At 41.3% G+C, this 24,913-nt stretch overlaps 1 protein-coding gene across 1 annotated transcript in view; it reads right to left on the reverse strand.

Annotated features, from left to right (window-relative positions):
* garem (GRB2 associated, regulator of MAPK1) overlaps positions 1-23,949 on the reverse strand; it is a 112,475-nt gene extending 88,526 nt beyond the window's left edge. Inside the window, exons 1-2 of the mRNA XM_063063053.1 lie at positions 23,486-23,949; positions 5,529-5,669 (exon numbers count right to left, since the gene is read on the reverse strand). Coding sequence (XP_062919123.1) covers positions 5,529-5,669; positions 23,486-23,594 — 250 coding nt within the window. The 5' untranslated portion in view covers positions 23,595-23,949. The remainder of the gene's footprint in view (positions 1-5,528; positions 5,670-23,485) is intronic.
* Positions 23,950-24,913: the final 964 nt, after the last annotated feature.

Genomic DNA, 24,913 nt, shown 5'->3' on the forward strand with positions numbered 1-24,913 from the left:
ATTCACTCGCAGCCTTCTTCATATGCTTTTCAGTAAGTACAACGTCATCTGTGGAGCTGGTTGTATTCTGATCTGATCACTGATTAGGTAACAGCACAATTTCTCCTTGGTTTTGGTTTGTTCTTATAGCCGTCACTGGGAGAGTATGGCACACAAAAAGAAAGTCCTTAGGACTTGGGGACTCATGCCAAACTTATGCAATCGTCTGAGGTGAAAGAGTTGCTCTTGTGCTTTTCTCACCATACAGCCAGTACGTACAGACCATGTGAGATCCTCGCTGATGTGTATGCCAAGGAACTTAAAACTGTTCACCCTCTCAATGATGTCAATAGGGGTTAGCCTATCCCCATTCTTCCTGTGGTCCACAACCAGCTCCTTTGTTCTTGTGACTGAGGGAGAGGTAATTCTCTTGACACCACTGTGTCAAGGCAATGACTTCCTCTCTATAGGCTGCCCCATTATTATTTGAGATTAGGCCAATCAAAGTAGTATCAGCAGCAAATTTAATTAGCAGAATGGAGCTGTGTGTGGCCACATAGTCATGGGTATACAGAGAGTAAAGGAAGTGGCTTAGGACACAGCCTTGAAGGGTTCCTGTGTTGAGGGTCAAAGGGGCAGAGGTGAGGGAGCCCACTCTTACCACCTGCCAGCAATCTGACAGGAAGTCCAGAACCCAGCAGCATAAGGCAGGGTGAAGGCTGAAGTCTCTGAGCTTCTTGTCAAGCCTGGAGGGAATTCTGAACTGTTGAATGCTTAACTGTAGTCCAAGAACAACATTCTCACATCAATCAGAAATCTGTAAGGCTTTTTATGAAGTCCCACATACTTCAAAATGACCAATTGTCCGTGAAACCCAGGGCAATTGTTCATGGGGGGGGGTTGCTGAGGTCAGTGATTACTTTTGCAATTGGAAGCCTGTAATCAGCAGCATAATGCAGAAATCAGTAGTGGAACTCCTTTTTCAGTATAAACATTAACAATCTGTTGCAAATATGGGGGTGGGGATGATTAGTGAATTCACAGATGGTGCAAAGAATGACAGTGCTGTGGATAATGAACAGTATTCTTTTCGGCTATCAAGAATATTGATCGGTTAGAAAAGTGGGCAAAGAAATTACAGTGCAGAGGACGCCTACTAAGACTTTGCCTGGGATGGAGTATTTCAACAAGGGGAGACAGACTAGGCTGGAATTGCTTACGCTGAAGCAGAGCAGATGTGATCCGAGCATGGTATACAAAATTACACGGAGCATACATAGGGTAGATAACGGAAGTCCTTTCTTCCTAAAGGAGGTGTCTATAACCAGAAGGGCAGGTTTGTCTGAGGTAAGATATATTGAGGGAATTTGAGGAAGAATTTTTTTTCATCCAGTGGTTAGGCACTTTGGTCAGCATGGACAAATTTGGTATGTGTCAGTGCTGTATAACTGAGTCTACTTTCACAGTATTTCAGTATTTAGATGAGCGCCTGAAATACCATGGCATAAAGGGCTATGGGCCAAGTGCGTGTTATTGTATAAATAGCTACTTGATGGCCTGTGTGAACAGGCTTGGCTAAAGAGCCTATTTCCATGTTGTATGACTCATTAAATTGGGCAGGAGGTGCCTGTCTAGGCAGGCAGGTTGCCATTTACACAGGGTTTCTTCTGTACGCTTCTGAGGTGTAGCCTCCAGGTAGTTCTCCATTTTTGAACTGTCAAGGGCCACAGAGATTCACAAGAGTCCACTGCTATACTGCAGTCTTTTTTTGTAAAGGCATCAAACAACTTCCTAACATTTACCTCTGACTGCTGAGCAATCTCTTCCTGTGACAAACCTCAAAAGTGAACACTGCAGAATGGAATGTAAATGAAAATCACTGAATCAAATCTTTGCTAAGATGGGGCTGGCTGGACATGGCAATGCTTTGCAGGCATTGAACTAATCTACTTGCTATTCTACTAACTGTTCTATTAAATATACATTTTCTGAACTACAATCACAGCAATATGCAGCCTGTAATTTCTCTTTGGAGTTATGCCTTTGAACATTCTGAATGATCTGACGTTTTTGCACTATCCCGAAGGATTCGGTGGACTGGACTTTCAAGAATGTAGCTTCTGGCTTGGACCCGACAGCGAAAAACAAACTGCTAGTGATTTTAATTTAGCCCCGTTAACGATAGATAAATACGACTCTGAACATGGTGAAGCCTTGACCTCTAATTCTGCTGAGAACCAGGAACTATAGAAATCGCGACAATACAATGTCACATACCTAGAGTATGGTTTAATTCCATTCCTGTCAGATCAGCGACACTCCATGTGTCTTATTTGTAATACTGTACTGTCATGAAGCCGTCAAGACTGCAGGAAAAGATACTCTGAAAAGGCTACTTACTTCCATAGAAGACACCCTAAAAAGGTTACTTATGGTGTTCCTCAGCTCCAGATGAAAAGAAGCATATGAAAAGCGTTGCACACGAGTCATTCACCAAGAAAGCTAAAAATTCCATCTTTAGTATCTTTTTTCCCCTTTCAGGTTTTTTTTTTGAAGACTCTGACCTGGAGTTACACGCTGATTACTGTTCTTTGCGGGAATGGGACCCGCTCTTGGGGTTTCAGGACTGCCTGCTGTTTGGCATGTCAAGGGCTCAGCCTAAGTATTCAGCTTGGCTTTGGAAGTCTAGGATCTCAGGCCTCTGGATTCAGGTGGATCAAAGGTCAGTGTCACGTCAAGAGACCCATGTGTCATTGGGGCGGGGGGGGGGGGTCGGACTATCTGCGGCTGTGTGCCCGGAGACTCGTGATCTTTGGGCACAAAGCTCGATAAAAAGCGACGTGGCGGACTTTTAACATCGTAATCCAGTGAGTTCTTTGTTATGTCTCCCTGCTGTCTGTGAAAACAGAGAAACCTCTCTCTCCGTTATTAGGGAGAAAGAGAGAGAGAGAACCTGTGATATGTCGAATGCTTGGTGAACAATGTAACCTTTGGGGTAACTGCAAGTCTGTATCTTTACTGTTGCTTTGCTCACATGAGTGCTTCGTGGCGGGTGCCGTTGCATTTTTGGCCGGGGAGGGGGCATTGCTGCTTGCTGCCACTTATGCGCGGGATGGGGGAGCTGGGGGGGGGGGCGGTGTGCTTTGGGGTCCTAACTGTCATTAGAATGACTGTCATTCAGTCTTCGGGGCACTCCTCTGTCTTCGTGGATGGTTACAAAGAAAAAGCATTTCAGGATGTATACTGTATTCTCTGACATTAAATGTACTTTTGAGACCTTTGAAATTACCTGGATAGTGGTCTCATTGCTTCTTATAACATTTCCAAGATGATAATAAAGTGTGTAAAATCTCATACAATTGGTGAAAGATTAACAATGCCTGCTGTATCAGACATGCTCAAAATTATACAGGTATTTTAAAATTGATTCCACTGAATAATAACACTGTAGCTCACCGTATTGACAAAATGAGTGAAGACATTGAGTTTCAACTATGGACAGAGCTACAAAAAGCAGAATTTTAGATAAAACCGGATGAGTCAACTGTGCGAGACAATGAGGCATTGCTAATGGCACATGTACAGTTTATGAAAAATGGAAAAGTTTATCAGGAGATTCTATTTGGTAAAAAGAGAAAAACCTATCAACTGAGAATCAATCTACGAGAAGCTCAAAATGTATACTGACGAAAGTATTCTGATTAGGAACATGATTTCTTGGGCAACATATATGACAGACCGCCATGCTGGTTTAGCGGCATTTATGAAAAGAAGAAATTCCAAATCTGTTTGCAATCCATTGTGTAATTCATCGTCAACATCTCGCAGCCTAAAACCTCAGCCAACGACTTTTTTCAAGCATGACCCTTGAAATATCTGATATCAACAAAATTAAAGCTCATCCATGTAATAGAATATTTCGCCAGTTATGCCAAGATAACATTGAAGGGTTTAAACACTTACTTCTTCACACTGAAGTGCAAAGGCTGCTGTTTAAAACGTTTCTTTGATCTTTTTTGACACTGGTTGAATTTTTCATCAAAGTCAACAAGAGCTTGGGAAACAAGATTGAACTTCTATGTGGCATGCCTAGTTAATCTGCATGACAAAATAAACACTCCAAATATGAAACTGCAGGGTGAGGATTTGAACTTAATCCAGGTAAAAAGTGCAGTGTCCACTTTTATGAGGAGATTGGAAATATATAAGCAAAACATTGGGAGAAGAATGTTCTCATTGTTTCACTGCATGGAAAGTATGGCACTCTCTTTCACAGGCAATGATTTGCAAGAGTACTGCTTGCACTTGCAGTCACTGAAGGATTTTCAGAATCGATTCAAGGATTTGAACGATCTGGAAATTCTGGACTGGGTAATCAACCCATTTCCTAGCAAGGAGAAAGAACAGGAAGAGAACTTGCAAGAAGAAATTATCAAAATTCAGAAAGATGAAGCAGAAAAATGCTTTTCAAAAAATGTCGGCTTTTGTGGTATGTGGCTACACTGTCATTAGTTTCCTTGTCTTTGGAGAAGAGCCAAACTGCTCTTCATTGTATTTCCATCCTCCTACCTTGTTGAAAGAGGCTTCAGTGCAGTGAACCACATACTCAAAAACAGAAACTGATTGGACATTGTTACGCATGGGGACGTAAGGCTTTTACTGTCACAACTTGAACCAGATTTTCCAACTCTTGCTAAAAGCCATCATGCTCAAGGATCACATTTATATGAAAGCAGCTGCACAGCGCACAGCTACTGTGCAAGCTAGGTTTAGAGACAAATAAAAATTTAAAGCAGAATCATTTTTCTCATGTTAGCATATGGCAGACATGCTTTCACACTCTGGAGTGTAAGAAAGTATATTGTGCCTAATAGGGGCGTTGGCAAATATGAAGATGCTTTAAGTATTAAAGAAGTTGGCAAGTATTAAGAGTTCTTTAGGGATGAGTTGGGCTTAAAAAGGTTGGGAAACACTGGATTAAGGCGTCAAGGATGGTTGAATCGGTGTTCAGCTCACTACTCTGAGTCTTTACATGCCTCAGCACTGAATGACTCCATGGCTGCAGCCTGTAGCAATCAGGCTCCTGGACTGGCTACAGCACAAAACTGGCCCCATACTGTGTACTCACTTTCATGGGCTCTGTTGTTCATATTGTGTATATTATTGATAACTTTTTTTTAATGTTAGCACAATGTTATTTTTATGGACACTAGATGTTTGACAGTTGTTGTGGTGTGGGTTTTTTTTCCATGGATTCTATTGGGTTTCTTTGTTTTGTGGGTGCTTACAAGATGAATCTCAAGGTTGCACATGGTACGCATACGTTGATAATAAATGTACTTTGAACTTAATTCTATTCCTTTACAAAAAACATTAGATACCATCTGAGTTGCCCCCTGACAGCCCACACAATAAAGTAATAATCTCTATTCCAGATCTCTTTGTAAAAGAAATATTCCTGATGTGTTTATGGGGATAACAACAGTTAACAATTGCCTCTAACCTGTTAGACTGAACTAGTGGAAGAACGCTGTTTATTCAAGTCTTACCTCCATAGTGAACAGGAATCTCTATTTTTGGCCCAATCACATAATGACCTTCTTCCAAGCTATGGGCAGTAATTGTAGTCCATTGTCGACAGGAGTGAAGCAAAACTAAATCATTTTCACGAATCCCTTCCACTGTTTCCCCTACAAAAGAAATCTTCTGATTAGTAAAGGCATCAAATAGAGTCATTGGTTAAATTTAGCAAGGCATTTTAAATGATAGATGTTGTTTGTTGCTCCAGATTCCAACCTGCTACAGGAACTCAGTGGGGCAAGCAGCATCTGTGTGGGGTGGGAAGAATTGTTGATATTTTGGGCCAAAACCCTGCAACAGTATAGGACTGGTTTCCTCCAGCAGGTTGTTTGCTACTCCAGTTTAAAAGATTATCATGCATGGGTAGTCTATTCATGTTTAAGTAAAATGAACTATCTGGTAATACAAATAAAACAACACTAAGAATATAGCACAAAATTAGTCACTTAGTTGAACTAGTTTATGAATGAGTTTGTACATAACTAAACCTTCCTCCCATTTATTACTTTTCCTCATTACATCTTCTATTCCTTTCTCCAAGTTCTGCTTCACAAGCTTCTCTCGAAATGTATTCCTCTGTCTTCTAAATAGCTCTCATGGTAATTAGCTACACATTCCTATCATTCTCAAGAGAAACACTGTACAACCTTACAAATATACAATTCAGTTTACAAACTCGAAACTTTTTGAATTGTGCCTTTTTTAAAAATCTATCCACCCCCCCATTAACATTCTTAAAGGATACCAATACTTGTTACTATAGTCCCTCAATTCTATATTTTAAAAAATAGCCTTAATTAGCTCAATAATTAACATGTTGACATATTCAATAAATTCTGGAGCTGGAATTTCCAACCTGCAGGATTCAAGGGCAACTATTTGATAGCTTACCAGTTTAAGCACCTATAAATATCTATTTAAAAGATACAAGCAACATTTAAAAAAATATATATACTACATGGAAATGTGCACAATTGCTAGTGCCTTTCCTTGAGTTTAGAAGATTGAGTGACCCAATTAACAGAACAGATTGAAAATGTTTTGGCATACACAGATGGAACTCTATCATTCAGTACTGAAGTCCGGAAGGAGTTGCTCACTACAAGTTGGAAGAAATCTACAGCACATTTTCAAATTGTTGTGGATACAGGCTCAACTGAGATTTCTAGTTCTATGATTTGCAGATTTTTCAGGGCACATGGATCAAAGCTAGTAGTAAAAGCAGCTGAGGTACATACTGGTAATAATGAATGCTCAGATAGCTAGTGGTTTACTCTCATTTGTTATACGTTTCAATAAAATCAGTTTATATCTACATAAATTATACCTGCATTTCAACTGACTCTATAGGAAAATGTCTTTCATTAACGAAAATCTTATTTGAGTTTCAAGTATGAAGTGCCCATAAACAATTTCACCCAGCAGTTTCGATTTTCAGAAGCACTTTCCGGGAATGCGTGCTTGTAAATTGAGTGGCTACTTCATAAAATTGTTAATTATTTCCACTATTGATAATATAGAAATACTCAGGCTCATGGAGGACTACTGAATTCTCCACCATTTCAAACGTGAGAACGAGCATAATGTTGCAAGATAATCACAAGCTCACATAACCAATGGTTTATATTAGTGATCCATGTCTTCATAAAGAAGGGAAAGTTAACAGGTTTAATTCATTATAACATTGCCTCACAAATCTTATTTTGACTGAAATATTTAAATAAAGATAAGGTGATTATAAATGAAACTGTATTTTGAAACTTTACTGACACTATCAAAGATAGGTTCAGTTGCATAATAGTTACAGCACTACAATCTAATGCCTTATACAGTCACACTGACCAGGTTATATACATTGTAGTTCAGTGGTCATTAACCTTTTTTGAAGCATCTTCTTAAAAATTCTTCTTCATACAAATCCTTTAACAAAACTACGAGTTTTCCGAAGTAACAAAATACATCATATAAGCTCAATTCTAATCAAAATAATTCAACTTCAAAATAAGTGATGTATCAACTTATAGAAAAACATTAGCTTATGCTTAAGCACAAAATTTCCCTTTTAAGCAGTATCAAACCAGAAGTCACAGGAATATATTATAGTAAAATCTCTGGAAATTTAAGTTTCCTTGTGACAAGTTCTAGCAGGCAAGCATGACTAGATCAGCTGGCACGCACTCAAGACACTTTACAAGTTAACACTAGTGAATAAGTGAGGAGTTGAGTGTTGAACTACAGGAAAAGGAGGGAAACAGGTGAGCCAGAGTACATGTGTGGAAAAGAGACAGCTGGGGGGAGTGGGGGCCAGTAAGGACAGTAGACTAGTAGGAAATATGCAATTGGTGTATAGGAGAAAATTGAAAAGATGACATTTATTGTCCTCAATGTTAGAGGAATTATCCTGACATCACATAATGGAGATCAGACAGCGTGACAATTCAGTAACTATGAAGAGAGATGTTTGTGTAGTCAGGTAGGAATGGTATATGTCTGCATAAATATGGAAACAGGTATCATTTTGAACATTCCCACAATTGCTTTGCTAATTCATATTTTGCATCCTAGCACCTTTTCCTCCTCCTCTTCCCCACCCCACCCCCAAACTTCAGTTTCTTTCAATCGCTGAATTATCATTTGTATCAGCCAGTCCCTCTCTTGCTTTTCACCCTTTCACCGATACACCCACTGTTCTTTCCAACCCTTCCCCTTCTCTGCAACTTTAACTCTGATTTCCAAATTTTGGTCAGTTCAGATGAAAAGAAACGGAAACACTAACCATTCCTTTCTCCACTGATGCTGCCTGACTTGCTGAGTATTTTCTTCATTTTGCTTTGGGTTTTCCCCCAAAAAGATAACGCATGCAGTAAATTTACTTTAAAAAAAACACTGGACTCATTAATGCAGATTAATTGGCAGCTAGGAAAAAAACTCTAACAGTAACCATATTAATCCTATATACAGTATGTTTGTGTTACAATAAGTCTTCACCAGATCTACCTCAAGCTAGGAAAACCAAAAATGAAATAATAATTTCCATAGTGGAGATTTGATTCAGCTACCTCAAATTAGCCACATTGATCTTTTAATTACAGAATAAACTTTAACTGTTCAATTTGTCCACCAGTCCTCATCAAGGGGTTAGCAGTGGAAAGAGAAGCAGTTTCAAGTTCCTGATGTCAACATCTCTGAAGATCTATCCTGAACTCAACATATTGAAGGAATTATGCTTGGTGAGATTTGTCATGTACCCAAAGATTCTAGCAAATTTCTATAGAAGTACCGTAGAAAACTTTCTAACTGGTTGAATTACCATCAGGCATGGAGAAGTCACTGCATAGGATCGGAAAGAGCTGCAGAAAGCATTGAGGACACTGTCAAAACGTGATGCCTCAAAAAAAGGTGAGATCCATGATTAAGGACCTTAATACTCAGTGCATGCCTTCTTTTTATTACTGGCAATAGGGAGGATATACAGGAGCTTGAAGGCACACACTCAATGTTTAAGAACAGTTTGTTTCCCTCCATCAGATTTCTGAACAGTCCATAAACCCATGAACACTAAATCACTATTTTGCCCTTTTTCACTATTTATTTTTATATTTCCTCATGTAACAGTATTTTTAATTATGTATTATACTGTACCGCTGTTGCAGAACGAAATTCATGGCACATGTCAGTAATAATAAACCTGATTGAGTCATATTCAGCCATTTACTAGAAAGCAGATTCTGGAGAGAAATAGCTATTTCTGATTTTCTGTAACAAGCAGCATTACCATGAGATGACAAATAAAAGCTAAATTGAGAACTACACATTAAATCTACTCTAGGAGTAGGCGAACCAAGCAGTTAAAGGCTTAAAAATTAAAAAGCAAGTTTGAAAACCTCAAATGAAGATCTTTGTATTAACTAGTTTTTAAATAGAAGAATAAGATCTGCAAAACTAAATACTTTCAGCTATAGACTCAAAACTGATCGATGAGATTGTTGCACATTTTTATGCCTCAGGCAGAATCTTAGAGCAACCATTGCACAGAAATTACAAAGCATCTCCATATACTAAAAACAGATTTTATAGCAAATACGCTCCACAAGCAACCTGGTTAGAATTCAAAATGCTTAGAGGATTATTACAGGATTACTCGCCTTCCTGATCACATCAACTGTAAGGCAACATTACAAATTTGTCCCTTTGAACATAGAATAAAATTGAAATAAATGCTGGTATCTAAATTTAAGGAGACTCAAAAAAGAACACTTGTCCAAATTTGCAGTATTACAAGCAGCTTAAACAAAAATTAACTTCTAATAGCATTGAACAACATTGTAGAATAACACACAGATTTCAATTAATTTTGAAATTGATAAATACAGTTGCCATCTAAGCTCTTGCCACATTATTATTATTTCTGCATCATAGTGACCAATACTCCAAGTATTATCCATGTTGTTAGTTACCAGCCAATCGAACTACCCATGACAAAACCTCTACATCTCCTACTGGTCCAAAAATTCCATTTGGCATCAAAAGCAACCAATGCTATATTTATCTTGAAAGTTGTTGAGTTCTGACTGTAATATGTATATAGAGAGACAACAGTACGAGTGGGAGAAATGATAAATCAGGCAAGAAAACTGTATGGACCGCCATACATGGCTGAGCATGCAATTTAAAAAAATAAATACAATTATAGAACTATTCAAACTATTCCAACTTTGTGCTAAATTGGCAATGAATCCTTGATCATTTATCTTACGAAATATTACTCCAGGTTTAAAGAAAATGTGTGCTATGCAGGAATTCCATAGCCCTCAGTATGTTCATGCCAAATGCACGCCATTCTAATCCTAGTTTCATATGGATTTCCTACAAGCCTTTATATTATTCCATTTTAACACACAAAATGCTGGAGGAACTCAACAGGCCAGGCAGCATCAACGGAAAAGAGTATAGTTGATGCTGGACCAGATGGGATACAACCAGACGTCCTGAAGAACTGCGACCTGGACGACATCTTGCTGGACATATGCAATACGGCATTGATGAAAGGCGACAAACCAGAACAGTGGTCACTCTCAAACATTATCCCAGTCCCCAAGTCTGGATCCCTCACAAAGACAGTTAACTACCACGGAATCAGCTTGACCTGCATCTTAGCGAAGTTATACAATCAGATGATCTTGAACAGGATTCGCACTGCTATTGACCCTAAGCTAAGAATCAATCAGAATGGTTTTCGGCAGAAGCGCACAACAGTAATGCAAATACTTGCTCTCCGTAGGATCATCGAGGAAGTCAAGAAGAACAACCTACCAGCCGTGCTTACTTACATCTATTTTCGCAAAGCTTTTGACTCCATTCACTGAGTTAAAATGCTGAAGATCCTGAAAGCTTACGGAGTGCCAGACCATCTACTGAGAAGAATAGAGTCCAGCTATACCTAAACCATGGCGAAAGTTGTATCGCCAGACGGAGAAACAGCAGTGTTCGAGCTCCGAGCTGGTGTGCTGCAAGGAGACACTCTGGCACCCTACATCTTTATAATCGTCCTTGAGTACGTTCTGTGTCAAGCTACCAAAGATCATGACAAGCTTGGTTTTACCATAAAACCATGGCGAACCAAAAGGGTCAGACCAGTTACACTCACAGATCTCAGTTTTGCAGATGACACAGTCCTGCTCTCTGACCAGATGGAGGAAGCACAGCAGCTACTGACAAAAGTGGAAATAGAATGCAATAAAGTTAGACTTCACCTAAGCGCTAAAAACGCAGAGTACATGGCGTTTAACTGTGACCAAGGTACTCTCAAGACCATAGAGAATGATACCATTAAGAAAGTCTTTGACTACAAGTACCTCGGGTCAAGAATGATGAGTTTGGAGAAGGACTAAAGATACGGAAGGCGCTGGTGTGGAGTGCTATGAACGACATGAAGGAAATCTGGAAATCGAACCTGACCAGAGGGCTTAAAAAGAGGATTTTCATAGCAGTCATAGAGTCCATTCTCACGTACGGATGCGAGACGTGGACACTCACCAAGACAATACGAAAGTCTCTAGATGGTTGCTATACATGAATGCTCCGGATGGCTCTTGATGTGAGTTGGCAACAGCACATGACGAACGTTGAGCTCTATAACAACCTACCGATGCTCTCCACTAAAATCGAGGTGAGAAGACTGCAACTAGCGGGGCACTGTCTACGCCACCCCGAGCTACCTGCCAGCCTAGTCACCATATGGGAGCCCAAGCATGGGAGGATGAACCCTGGGCGCCCTCCCAAGGCTATGGTCAACATGCTCCTGGAAAACAGCGGTGTGGCTAATGTAGATGAATTGAACACACTGATGAGGGAAAGGGAGAAGTGGAGAGTCCATCATCGTGCCCGACGCCGGCCCCCTAGGCCTGAGTCGACGTAGTAGTAGTAGTGACGTTTCAGGCCGCCACCCATCATCAGGACCTGAAGAAAGGTTGGCCCAAAACACTGATTATACTCTTTTCCATAGATGCTGCCTGGCCTGCTGAGTTCCTCCAGCACTTTGTGTGTGTTGCTTGGACTTCCAGCATCTGAAGATTTTCTTGCTTATCATTCCGTTACAAATGATTTTATAAGAGTTATGGTCTTACACAGACACCCAAGATCCTATCCTAGGTTATGATGTTGGAAAAAGGTACTCTAAAGGAACCACTTTTCTACTGTAAACCTGTAATACTATAAATTACTCTGGATTTGCTCAAGTTGAGAAAGAATAGAACTTTGCTTCACATTATAGAACTGAAATCAGGATTCATACTGGAAGCATGTGATTCAAATCGTAATGCTATAAAATTAATCTATTACCCTAATCAGCCTACATCAGCTAACTGCCTATGACCGATTTCTTCCAGCATGGTAGCAGGCTCAACCTTCTGACAGAAGGCCAGCATCCAGCTAATGTACAAAAACCTGTGTTTCCAATTTAAATGATAGGCTCCACCGCTCAACAGATTTGACAATAAGCAATACTCTGCTCTGCCAGTTCACTGTATTGTCAAATGCAAATGAACAAGTAAACAATTGTTGACTTTACAAGAACAATAGTGCATCTTTCAACTTCTAATGCATTTAAGTTTGGAAATATAAGCTTTACGATTGTGGGAAATGCTGCACAGTATCATATACTAATCTCTGCAGTACATTTAATACATTGATTGCATCGTAAAACCATGGACAGTCAATCCCCTTGTAAAGCACAACACAAAGATTCTGGTAAGTTAAAGGGGGAAAGAATATAGTAAATGATAGGACCCTCAGAAGCACTGATGAACTGAAGGAGCCTGGGGTGCAAATCCACAGTTGCTTGAAAGTGGCAACACAGGCTGACAGGGTGTTAAAGAACACACATTACACTTGCCTTCATTGGTCAGGGCATCGAGTATAAAAGTTCAGAGGTCATGATGCATCAGCATAAAGCTTTGATACGCTCACATATGGAGTACTGTGTGCAGTTGTGGACACTATACTATGTTTTGGAAAGGGTGCAGAAGTCGTCCATCAGAATGTTGCCTAGAGTGGAGAGTATTAACAATAAGGAAAGAAATGGCCAAAGTTGAAATGTCAGAGGGTGAGGGGCAGCCTCATGGAAATATGTAAAACTATGAAAGGCAGAGTCAGGGCAGACGGCCAGAGTCTATTTCCCAAGATAAAAATGTCAAATAGACTCCACAGCTTTAAGATGAGAGTGGGAAAGCTTAAAGGAGATTTATGAGGCAAGTGATATTTACAGAGAATACAAGTATATGGATCTTGTGCATGCAGATGTGATGAGTTTAGTTTGCCACCACAGTAGATACAAACATCGTGGGCTAAGCAACTAAAAAGAGAGTTTTTAAGGAGGCTAGGATGGAATACGAAAGTAAGCTAGTCAATAATATTAAAGATGATACCAAAGTTTCCTCAGATACATAATGCGTAAAAGAGAGGATATCAGACCACTGGAAAACAATGCTGGAGAGGCAGTAATGGGGGACTACGAAATAGCTGACAAACTAAATAAATATTTTGCATCAGTTGTCAATATGGAAGACATTAGCAAGATGGTGGACGTTCCAGGTGTCAGGGAGCATGAAGTGTGAAATTCCCATAATTAGGGAGAAGGTTCTTGAGAAACTAAAAGGTCTGAAGGTAGATAAGTCACCTGGACCAGATGGTCTACACCCCAGAGTTCTGAAGGAGGTGGCTGAAGAGATTGTGGAGGCATTAGTAATGACCTTTCAAAAATCACTAGATTCTGCAACAGTTCCAGAAGACTGGAAAATCGCTAATGCCACTCCATTCTTAAAGAAGGGACAGAGGCAGTAGAAAGGAAATTATAGGCCAGTTAGTCTGACTTCAGTGGTTGGGAAGATGTTGGAGTCGATTATCAAGGACGAAGTCACAGGGTATTGGAGGCACATAAGATAGGACGTAGTCAGCATGGTTTCTTCAAGGGAAAATCTGACAAATCTGTTGGAATTCTTTGAAGTAGTAACAAGCAGGACAAAGGAGAAATCAGTTAATATTGTGTACTTAGATTTTCAGAAAGGCTTTGACAAGGTGTCACACGAGACTGCTTAACAAGCTACAAGACCATGGTATTACAGGAAAGTTTCTGGCATGGATAAAGCAGTGGCTGATTGGCAGGAGGCAAAGAGTGGGAATAAAGGCAACCTTGACTGGCTGCCATTGACTAATGGTGTTCCACACAGGTCTGTGTTGGGACCAATTCTTTTTTACGTTATATGTCAATGATTTGAATGATGGAATTGATGGCTTTATTGCACAGTTTTCAGATGATATAAAGATATGTGGACGGGCCAGTAGTTTTGAAGAAGTACAGAGGCTACCGAAGGACTTAGATTAGGAGAATGGACAAAGAAATAGCAGATGGAATACAGTGTTGGGAACTGTATGGTCATGCACTTCAGTAGAAGAAATGAAAGGGTTGACTATTTTCTAAATAGAGAGAAAATACAAAAACTGAGGCATAAAGGGACTTGGGAGTCCTTGTGCAGGATTACCCAAAGGTTAATTTGCAGCGAATCTGTGGTGAGGAAGGCAAATTTGATATTAACATTCATTTCAAGGGGACTAGAATATAAAAACAAGGATGTAGTGTTGAAACTTTATAAAGCCTCATTTGGAATACTGTGAGCACTTTTGGGCCCCTTATCTTAGAGAGGAGGTACTGAAACTGAAGATGATTCAAAGGTGATTCACGAAATGATGAAATGACAGAGCAGACTCAATGAGCCAAATGGCCTAATTCTGCTCCTACATCTTACGGTCTAAGGAGCTGTATAGAGCATAGAACAGTAAAGGGCTATTCATTTATACCTTCTGATGAAGCTGCAATTATCTCACAGAAGTGAGAGTGTACATTCTGGCCACCAGGAATGCCTAGGCAAACATATTGCTACATCAAATGAAATATCATTTGAAGTATTAGATACATTAGTTCAATTTTAGTGTCATTCAGCCATACACGTGTATACAGCTAAACAAGACATCGTTTCTCTGGAGCCACAGTGCAAAACATGTTACATAGTCACACCATTATGACAAATCACAATACAGTCACAAAATAATATTGCACATATTTCTGAGTGGCATGGCCTGAAGATTGATGTCCTGGAGCCATATTTCTGTAAGAATTGTATGCAGCAGTTTCTCATCTCATGCGGGTCAGATGCAACCAAAAATAATCCAGTTTGTTTTCCAGGGAGTGGAACTGGAGGGCAGCACTGACAGGTGAGCTGGCCTGCAGGAGTTAGTCTTTTAACCTATCACAAATTCTAGTACACTTTCTGAACCCACTTGCAGAGCCTCCTCTCCTAAGTGCTGTAACATGTATAAGAGTCTGCAGATCCTGGTCTGAGCAACAGCCCAAGGTATCGCCCAAGTGTCAAGTTTCAAGGGTTAGAATCATTGCCAAACAGTACAGAACTGTATTGCAAGATGGCTCCAATGACCAACGGCATTTTGCAGATAGCTCACAAAACTACTAGGTACCCCAGTAGTTATACTTCTTCTGAACTGTGATTGATGCAGTCTGCATTTTCCCTTTTAAATAGGTTCTTTTGAACCCACTAAATGATCTGGCGGTTTTGCGACGGCCTGGGGGATTCAGTAAACTAGATGCTTAAGAATGCAGGTATGGATGGGCAGTCATCGCTTGGGGTGAATGCTGCATCAGGATGTGGCCGGCTCCACGTTACTCCACAAGGACTAAAGCATCAAGCAAGATTAAAGCTGTTGAGGACAAGAGCAGAAAACAAACAGGTGTTCAGCACAGTCTGCCTGTGTTTGACCAGTCTCCCTCTCTTCTTGCTACAACCATTGGGCGGAAGGTGCAGGAGTCCTGGGCCCACACCAGCAGGTTCAGGAGCAGTTGTTGCTCTGCAGCCATCGGTCTCCTGGACGGGCTTCACTTGCCTCAGTGTTGAAAGTGTTCCGCAACTGTGGACTCTGTTTCAGGGACTCTAGTTCATGTTCCATTGTTTTTGTTTACTTATTAGCTTGTCTTGTCCTGTTTTACTGGTTTACTTATTTGCATGATTTTATCATGGCTTCAAGGCCAAGGGTGAAGGATGAACTGGCGTTCAAGCTCACTACTCCACAAGGTTTACTCATTTCAGTACTGACCTGGCTCTGCACCTGTGGCCTGCAACCCTAGTGCTGAACTGATTTCATGGCTGCACTCTGATTTCACTCTGCAGTTAATGTTCTGTATGGTTGTTCACTTTTTTAAAATTGTTCGCACTATTTATCTTTTTTTTTAAAAAAATACACATTGGGGGTCTGACAAACTTTATTGTGTGGCATTTTCAAAAATGAGTTCTGTAATGTCTTTGTTTTGTGTCTGTCTGCAAGAAGACCAAAATCAAGGATGTATAAAGTGTGCACATTTTGATCATAAATGTACTTTGAACTGATGGAACTTCACCAACTGTCTGGTTTCTCTTTCAACAGATGTGGCTTGACCAGCTGAGTTCTTCCATCTGTTTTGTTTTATTCACTGTAATATATTAGAGAATAGCACTTCTAAGCAACTTCTGCAAACTAAAGGTTTCAACAAATCTACCCCGTTGTACAACACTGCACCTTAGGAACAATCTCTTGATGGAGGCTCATGGTCACCAGCCTTCTTAAGCCCAAGATCCCCTATCTCAGCCTCAGTGAAAGGCAAGATCTACCTACTAAATCGTTTAGAGGGAAAACAGCTCAGATTGTACTTCCAAATTGAGGCCTTTTATTTGGGCTAATTGTATTTGATTAACACAAAATACTTTTGTCAAACTTTCAATTTAATTCAAACAAGAAAACACTGTAACTATCAAATCAAACAGGCCATAGCTGTCTTTAAGAATATTACAATACTTCACACCTTTACCTCTAAGTTTCATTATTTAATTTTATTTCAACACGAAAAATAAATGAATAAAAATTAACTGTTGCACTCAGTGGGATGATTGGGGCTGAATACTTTCTGCTAGTTCCTGAAATCTGGCTCATAACTACAGACAGCCAGTCTGAGGCAGTCTGTGAGGTATAGGGTTGCCAACTGTCCCATATTTGCCAGGACATCCCGTATATTGGGATAAATTGGTTTGTCCCATACAGGACCGTCCTTGTCCCGTACTTCCCCTGCTAAGGTAGAGCGTTCCTATGAAACCTTTCGTGCCGAAATGGCGTGAAGCGAAGAAGCAATTACTATTAATTTATATGGGAAAAATTTTTGAGCATTCCCAGACCCAAAAAAAACCTACTAAATCATACCGTGTCTTGCGAGACCATGGATCTGCGCCTGGAAAGTCTTCACTCTCCAGGGCGTAGGCCTGGGCAAGGCTGACCAGCACTTGCCCATGCTGAAAGGCTCCCCTCTCCACAACACCAATGTTGTCCAAGGGCAGGGCCTTAGGACCCATACAGCTTGGCACCAGTATCGTCGCAGAGCAATGTGTGATTAAGTACCTTGCTCAAGGACACAACACGTTCCCTCGGCTGGGGCTTGAACTCACGACCTTCAGATCGCTAGACCAATGCCTTAACCACTTGGCTACATACCCACACTAAATCATACCAAATAACACATAAAACCTAAAATAACACTAACATATAGTATAAGCAGGAATGATACGATAAATACATAGCCTATATAAAGTAGAAATAATGAAGATTAAGCCAATTCGTGGGGGGGGGGTGGGGAAGAGAGTCAGCACGTACGCGCATGCACAAACAGGTGCCCTCGCAAGGCTTCAAGGTCACGGTAGTCTTTTGTGGGGTAAACACAAGTGTCCCGGGATTTGACTGCTACTTTTGTCCCTTATTTGGGAGTGAGGAAGTTGGCAACCCTAGTGAGGTGTCCGTCAGTTAGTCAGCTCCTGTACTTAAATATAATAATTATCATCTGTGAAAATGCAATTTCACATAGATAAGTTGACCCAAAGTAGGCACTGACTTTTAGTGCTATAAAACCAACGCGCACACAGCGCATTGCTGGGGCCCCATCAGTAGTAATTGCCACCAGTTTATGAATGGGGATGTCATTTTCACTGACATTTTTTAAACTCATTGTAAATATCCTCACCTCTCATTCTCTCCTTTAATTGCAAAACAGTGAGGAAGTCCTCCTTTGTCGTAAAATCCTGGAAAGCCATTCTGACAAATACAAGCTGAGCTGTTTACATTACATCCAGGGATTCATCGAACTGTAGTGAAAAATATTCACGTCCTCTGACAGTGACTCTACCTTCCTTGTTACTGTTGCAGGGCCAAGTGGTATATTATGTATTGCGGTTGTGATGTCATTTTTGTTTTCGAAGTCATTAAAAACAGTCTCTGCAGTAATGGCCATTGCTTCCTTGAATAAATCGCTATCTGTAAAGACTTCTTGTGTATAGCCAAAAGGTGACTTTAACACAAAATAATGCTTCAATAGCAGCCTTATTTTGAGCAGCATATTTTGTGAAAAACGAATGCAGGGCCTTCAACCTTGATTTCAGCTCCTCAACTTTCCAGGCATGAATTGCGCACTTTGGGGGGGGGGTAGGTGTCTTTAAATTTCTGGTGTTTGATGTTGTGGTGCCGCTCCAGATTCCTTCTTTTAGTCAGTGCTTGTGTTTAATGGCACAACATACATACACACTTGTCTTTCACCAAGGTAAATAGAAATTCCTCTTCCCATTCTGGATGGAATTTGTATGTTTTCGCCTTCTTTCGTGGAGCCTCTGCTATGCTATCAGGATATCACGAGTGATTGCCGATTGTGTCGCCTCTGATCTGTGCCAACATTTATGTGCCGGGTGGCACCTAATTAATTAGCTGGTTTATTTCAGTTTCTTTTTTCTTTAAGATTTGCTGGGTACGTTCTGACTACCGCTGCACCACTGCATGCTTCGCGGCCCGGAGGTTAGGGACCACTGCCGTGTATTCATGTTTGCGACAGTCTGCACTCTTATCTAATCTAACTGGTCACTTTGATGCAGCACAAGCTACGCTGAAAACACGGTGCATGGCGGGGGAACTATACACATGCGCACTGGGCAGAAAGAACAGAACTAAACCCCCGCAACCTGGAAACAATTGCTCTTTATAAACAGTGTTCAGCAGCAAAAGTATTGCTATATTACCATTAGTCTAATTATTATTGCTTACTTTTATAATGCTCACATTACAACAACATTTGAGTATTTATTTTTGATTTTTTTTCAGGATCTACTGGGAAAGTCTCAAAGATCGACCAGTCGATCGCGATCGATGGGTTGGCAACCCCTAATAGACAATGACAAAATTCACCACTGCTTTCCAAGCACAGGTAAACAGAAAAATTGTCTGATTGAAGACTTAGTCCTCAATTCTGATGAAATTTATATTCACTGGGCAACAATGAAACACCTCGTGTATGGCTCCAAAATAGCTACCACCTGCAACAGGCACCTCAAAACACCAGTACCTCTTAAAAACCTTCCAAATCCACTGGTAGGTTTAAGTGAACCAATATCACTGTTCTCTCTCAATATCCCAGTATTAAAGGTACTAATTACACTCAGTCAGTTTTGATGGGCATATTGCAGAATTAAGCCTTGTAGAGAATGGACAGGAGGTAAATTACTTGCCACAGGTTTTCTAGACTTCGACATTACCTTGTAGCTATATTCTGTACACGACTACTCTGATTCACTTTCTGCTCAACAGTAACCGCCAGAATATTGATAGTGGGAAACTCAGTAATGGTAATGCCACTGAATGTCAGCGGATGTTAATTGGATTTTCTCCTGTTGGTTATCATCATTGCTTGGCAGATAGGCAGCAAGTAATATTTGTACCACGTATCAACCCAGGCCTTAATACTGCCCAGGTCTTGTTTCATTTGGTTCTGGACTGCCTCATTTTCTGAGGAGTCATTAATGATACTGAATATTGTGCAATCATCAGCAAACATCCTAGCTGAAGGAAGGTCGCTGATTGAAGCAGCTGAAGATGACTGAGCACAGGGCATTACCCCGAGGAACTCCTGCAAAAAAAAAGCCTACATCCATCTTCCTTCATGCTAAGTATTAATGATTTCAACCAACAAAGGTTTTGCCCCCCAGTTTCCATCGGGTGCAGTTTAGCTTGGACTATTTGACGTTATGTTCAATCAAATGATGCCTCAATGCCATGAGCAGTTATCCATTTCCAGAGTTCAGCTTTTTCGTTCATTTTCAGACCAAGGCTATAATGAGGTCAGGGATCAAGTGACTTTGGTGAACACAAACTGAGTTTCTGTAAGCAGGTCGTTATTAAGCAAGTGCAGCTTGATAGTACTGTCGAACAGCACTTTCGTCACTTTTCTAATAATCAAGAGAAGACTAATGGGGAGGTAACTGGCTGGGTTGGTTTTGTCCTTTTATGGTAGACAGCACCTACCCGGCAATTTTGCACACTATCAGATGGTAGTTGAACTGGAACTGCCCGGCTAAGGGTGTGGCAAATTCTCAAGCACAATTTGTCGATACTACTGCCTAAATGTTACCTGGGCTCAGACTTTGCTGTGCCCAATGCCTTTATCTGTTCCTAACAGCACACGGAGTGTCGCGAATTGGCTGAAGGTTGGCATCAGTCTTAAGGGAAGGAGGCCAAAATGTATCCACTCAGCATTCTAGCTGAATTTTAATAATTGCAAACAAAAAATATGATGCGCTAAGCTTACTTTTCATCAAGAATGGGTGTATTTGTAGGGCCTTCACCTCCAAGGAGCTGTTTATCCTTCAAGATTCACAACTGGATGTGGCAGGACTGCAGATCTGATCTGTTAGTTTGTGAGACTGCTTTATGCTGTTTGAGGTATGGCATGCAAGTAGTCTTGTCCAGTAGCTTATCCAGGTTGATTCCTTATTCTGAGGCATGTCTGATGTGGTTCCTGGCATGCCCTTCTCCGTTCTGCATAGAAGGTGGATCGATTCCCTAGTTTGATAGCAACAGGAAGCCGGGGGGGGGGGTTATGCTGCCCCATGAGGTGTAAGATTGTGGTTGAGTACAATTCTGCTGTCATATTTGGTGGCTTGCAGTGCTTCATGGATGTTGCTAGATCTGCTTGCAGTCTGCCTATTTAGCACAGTAGTGGTACCCAACAGCATTATTGCCACAAAATATGAAGTTATTCTCACTGTTAAGACACAATTTTATCCCAGAAGGACTGCATGGTGGTTACTCCCAATGACACTGTCATAGACAGATGCATCTATGACACATAGGATGAGATCAAAAAGGTTTTCACTCTTGTTGGTTCCCTCATCGCTACACAAACCCAATCTAACAGCAATATCCTTTAACCATAGTGAAGTTTCCAAGCCACTCTCAGTAACTGAAGTTGAAGTCCCCCACCCAGAGTACATTCTGCACCTTTGCCATTCTCAGTATTTTCCCGACACGGTAGTCTACCTGGAGTGGTATAGACTCGTTAGAGCATTCAGTAAGTGATAATTAACAGAAGGACTCCTTGCCCAAATTTAACTTGATTTGATGAGATTTCATGGGATCAACATTAGTTTGCCAGGGCAGTTCACACTCTGCTTTATACCACTGTGGTATTTCTGCTGGGTCTGTCCTGCTGATGGGAAGGACAGACTCAAGGATGGAAAGACTACAACACATCATTCTCCACAACTTCCGCCATTTCCCAAAGTGTCCTACTACTAAACAGATCTTTATCTCTTCCCCCTTTCCACTTTCTGCAGGGATTGCTCCATCCTTGGTTCCCTTGTCTATTTGTCTCTGCCCACTAATCTCCCTCCGGCATTTATCCCTGCAAGTGGCAAAGTGCTACAGCTGCCCATTCACCTCCTCCGTCACCTCCATTCAGTCCTTCCAGATGAGGCAACATTTCACCTACGAATCTGCTGGAGTTGTCAATTGTGCCTGGTACTCCCAATGCAGCCTCCTATGCATTGGTGAGAGCTGCCGTAAGTTGGGGGTCCACACTTCATCGAGCAGCTTCGTACCATTTGCCAAAAGGGGAACTTCCCAGTGGCCAACTATTTTGATTCTCATTCTCGTTCTGGCATGTCAGTCCATGGCCTCCTCTTGTGCATGATAAAGCCCACCCTCAAGGTGGAGGAGCCAACACCTTATATTCCGTCTGGATAACCTCCAACTCCAACCTGATGGCATGAATATCGATCTGTTCTTCTGGTAAAGGCCATTTTCCCCTCCCCTTCCCTCTTTATTCCCCACTCTGGCCCCTTGCATTTTTTCACCTGCCTATCACCTATTCTTGGGCCCCCTCTTTCTTCCCTTTCTCCTATGGTCCATTCTCCTCTCCTATCAGATTTCTTCTCCAGCTCTTTAACTTTCCTACCCACTGGGCTTCACCTATCACCTATTAACTATCCTTCTTCCCCTCCCCCTACCTATTTATTCTGGTGTCTTCACCTTTCTTTTCCAGTCCCGAAGAAAGCCCTTAAACTTTGACTGTTAATTCATTTCCATAGATACTGTCTGACCTACTGAATTCCTCCAGCATTTTGACTGTTGTTCCTGAGAGTTTGATTGTAAGGTATTAACTCCTGTATATGACAATGACAGGTTGTTGCCTGTCAGCCTGTACACCCCAAATTGGCTTCAGCCATTTCAGAACCCAGAGAACAAGTCATAATTATATTAAGTACTATACAATAAAGCAATATCTATACAAAATAATTTATATTTGTACTGGCATTACTAAATTTAAAAAGGCAATATTAAGATAGACCTGAGTACTTTCAAGAGGCATCGGCTGGAGAAACGGCTGTCAGTTTGGCTGCACAGCAGAAACACAGAGAGAAGTTATTCGAATTCCAGAGAGAAATGAGACTTATTACATACTATACTATAACACAGGCCAATTGAAAACCGCACATTTCCTGCACCGAACAGACTATACCTTCTGACTGCAAAACAGTGATTCATTAGTTAACCGGTGGTTGATTCGGTTACCAGACAGCATAAGGCTTAGAGCTTACTCAAGACGATCCAGTTTAATATAGTACAGATTGAATGTATTTCTACAGGTTAACAATACACACAGCAAAACTTTCTCATATTTGAGCAATAAACACGACTAAACTCTGAAATCCCACAGGTAAACAAAATCAGTCTCAGTTCATGATAATTTTATTACATAGATCATAAATTATACATACACGCCTAAAATGCACCAGAAAGAACCTCCCTCCCGCACGTAGGCTGGAGAACCAGCACTAAGCCGTAGTCGATGTCGGTTCAAAGTTCGCTCCGGCAGCCCAACACCTTACGACGTGCGCCGCAGCCCCCGATCGTGAAGTTTCCCAGTGCGGGCTCTGTTGCCGGGAGGCTAAGGCCCTAAGGCTGAGACCCCTCCCCGTCCCTACCGCTGCGACCCGCGTCCCTCGGACGGCGCCCTCCTTACCGTCCTCCAGCTTGACCAGCTGTGGTAAACGGTACGAGCTGACCAACAGGTCAAGGGGTCGCGCCTCGCTGCTCCACCTCATCTCCTTCGTGCCGCTTAATGCCTCCATGCCGCCCGGTAACCAAACAGAGGCGGGAAGCGTTTAGCCGCAGGTTTCCATCCGGCCGTAAGGCCTCCTCAGGGCGGGCGTCTGGCTTAGCTGCGGCCGCTGCTTCGAGAGCTGTGGTGATGGACTCCGGGCCGCGCTCCCGAAACGCCATGCCAGGAATCACAGACTCTGGAGCGATCCAGCCGCGGTGCCTCTCGGACGGAGGAGGAGCTGCACCGCCCGTCCTCCCGGCGTAGCCTACCTTCAACAGTCCCTCACTGCGTAGACGTGGGTAACGCTACCTCCACTCCCGTCAGCATTCCCTCCTTCGAAACAAGGTTAACTTTCTCCAGGTTCGCAGCCTGATTTGCAGAGTACTTGACAGACCCTCATAAATTTCTTACATTTGTCTCAAGATAAAATTTATAAATAATTTCTTTATGCTTGTTAAATGTTTATTGTTTATATCTGCTTAATCTTTTTCTGCGTTTTATTTCTTGTGTAGGTTTTCTAGACTTCACTTAATTCTCTTCAGTGTTTTCGTCCTAGAAATACTAGCGAAACATAAAGAATCTTCCTGTTTACAACCCGCACGTGGAATTGTCTATGATTTACCTAAGGTCTCTCTTCGCATTTCTCAAATAACAAAATTAATCAAAAATATGAGGATATCTTCCACATATATGCTCTTAATACACAGTTCTACCTTTCCTAACTCCTCAACTTCCCTGACGCCAGGTGACTTAGTTCAAACCGGATAAGCAACATCATCTATCTAGTTAAATGTTGAAAAGATTAAAATCACAATTGTTGTTCTACACCACTAATTTTATACTTCCTGTTGATTCTGCACTTCCACGCCCCATTTCAAGTCAAGTCAAAATTTCAGGAAATTTTTGCAAACTTTGATAACCAGTTTGACTCTTCCCACCCCTCCCCACCCAGTCCATATCCAGATATAAAAGACAACATTGTTATGGTTCTGTAGAATGCTTGCTTCCACTCTGCTTTCAATCACCTGCTGCTGACGTCCCTTTGTGTCACCCATAAAGCTGTACTTGGCTCAAGTGTTCAAGTACTTTTTCATCTTCTCATTGCTGTGAGTTTCTCACTTGCTTCAAAAGGGCATCAATCATACGGGTGCCGAAGAAGAGCAACAACTATTGACAGGAGAAACTCAGATCCACCATAATGAAGTGCTTTGTGGGGTTGGTTATGGCTAGAATTAATGCCTGCCTGAGCAAGGACCTGGACCTGGACCTGGTGCAATACACCTACTGCCACAAAAGGTCTATAGCAGATACTATCTCTCTGGGTTTTTATTCTGCTCTGGAACAGCT

Source organism: Mobula hypostoma, chromosome 1, assembly GCF_963921235.1.
Source record: "Mobula hypostoma chromosome 1, sMobHyp1.1, whole genome shotgun sequence".
Classification (NCBI taxonomy): Eukaryota; Metazoa; Chordata; class Chondrichthyes; order Myliobatiformes; family Myliobatidae; genus Mobula; species Mobula hypostoma.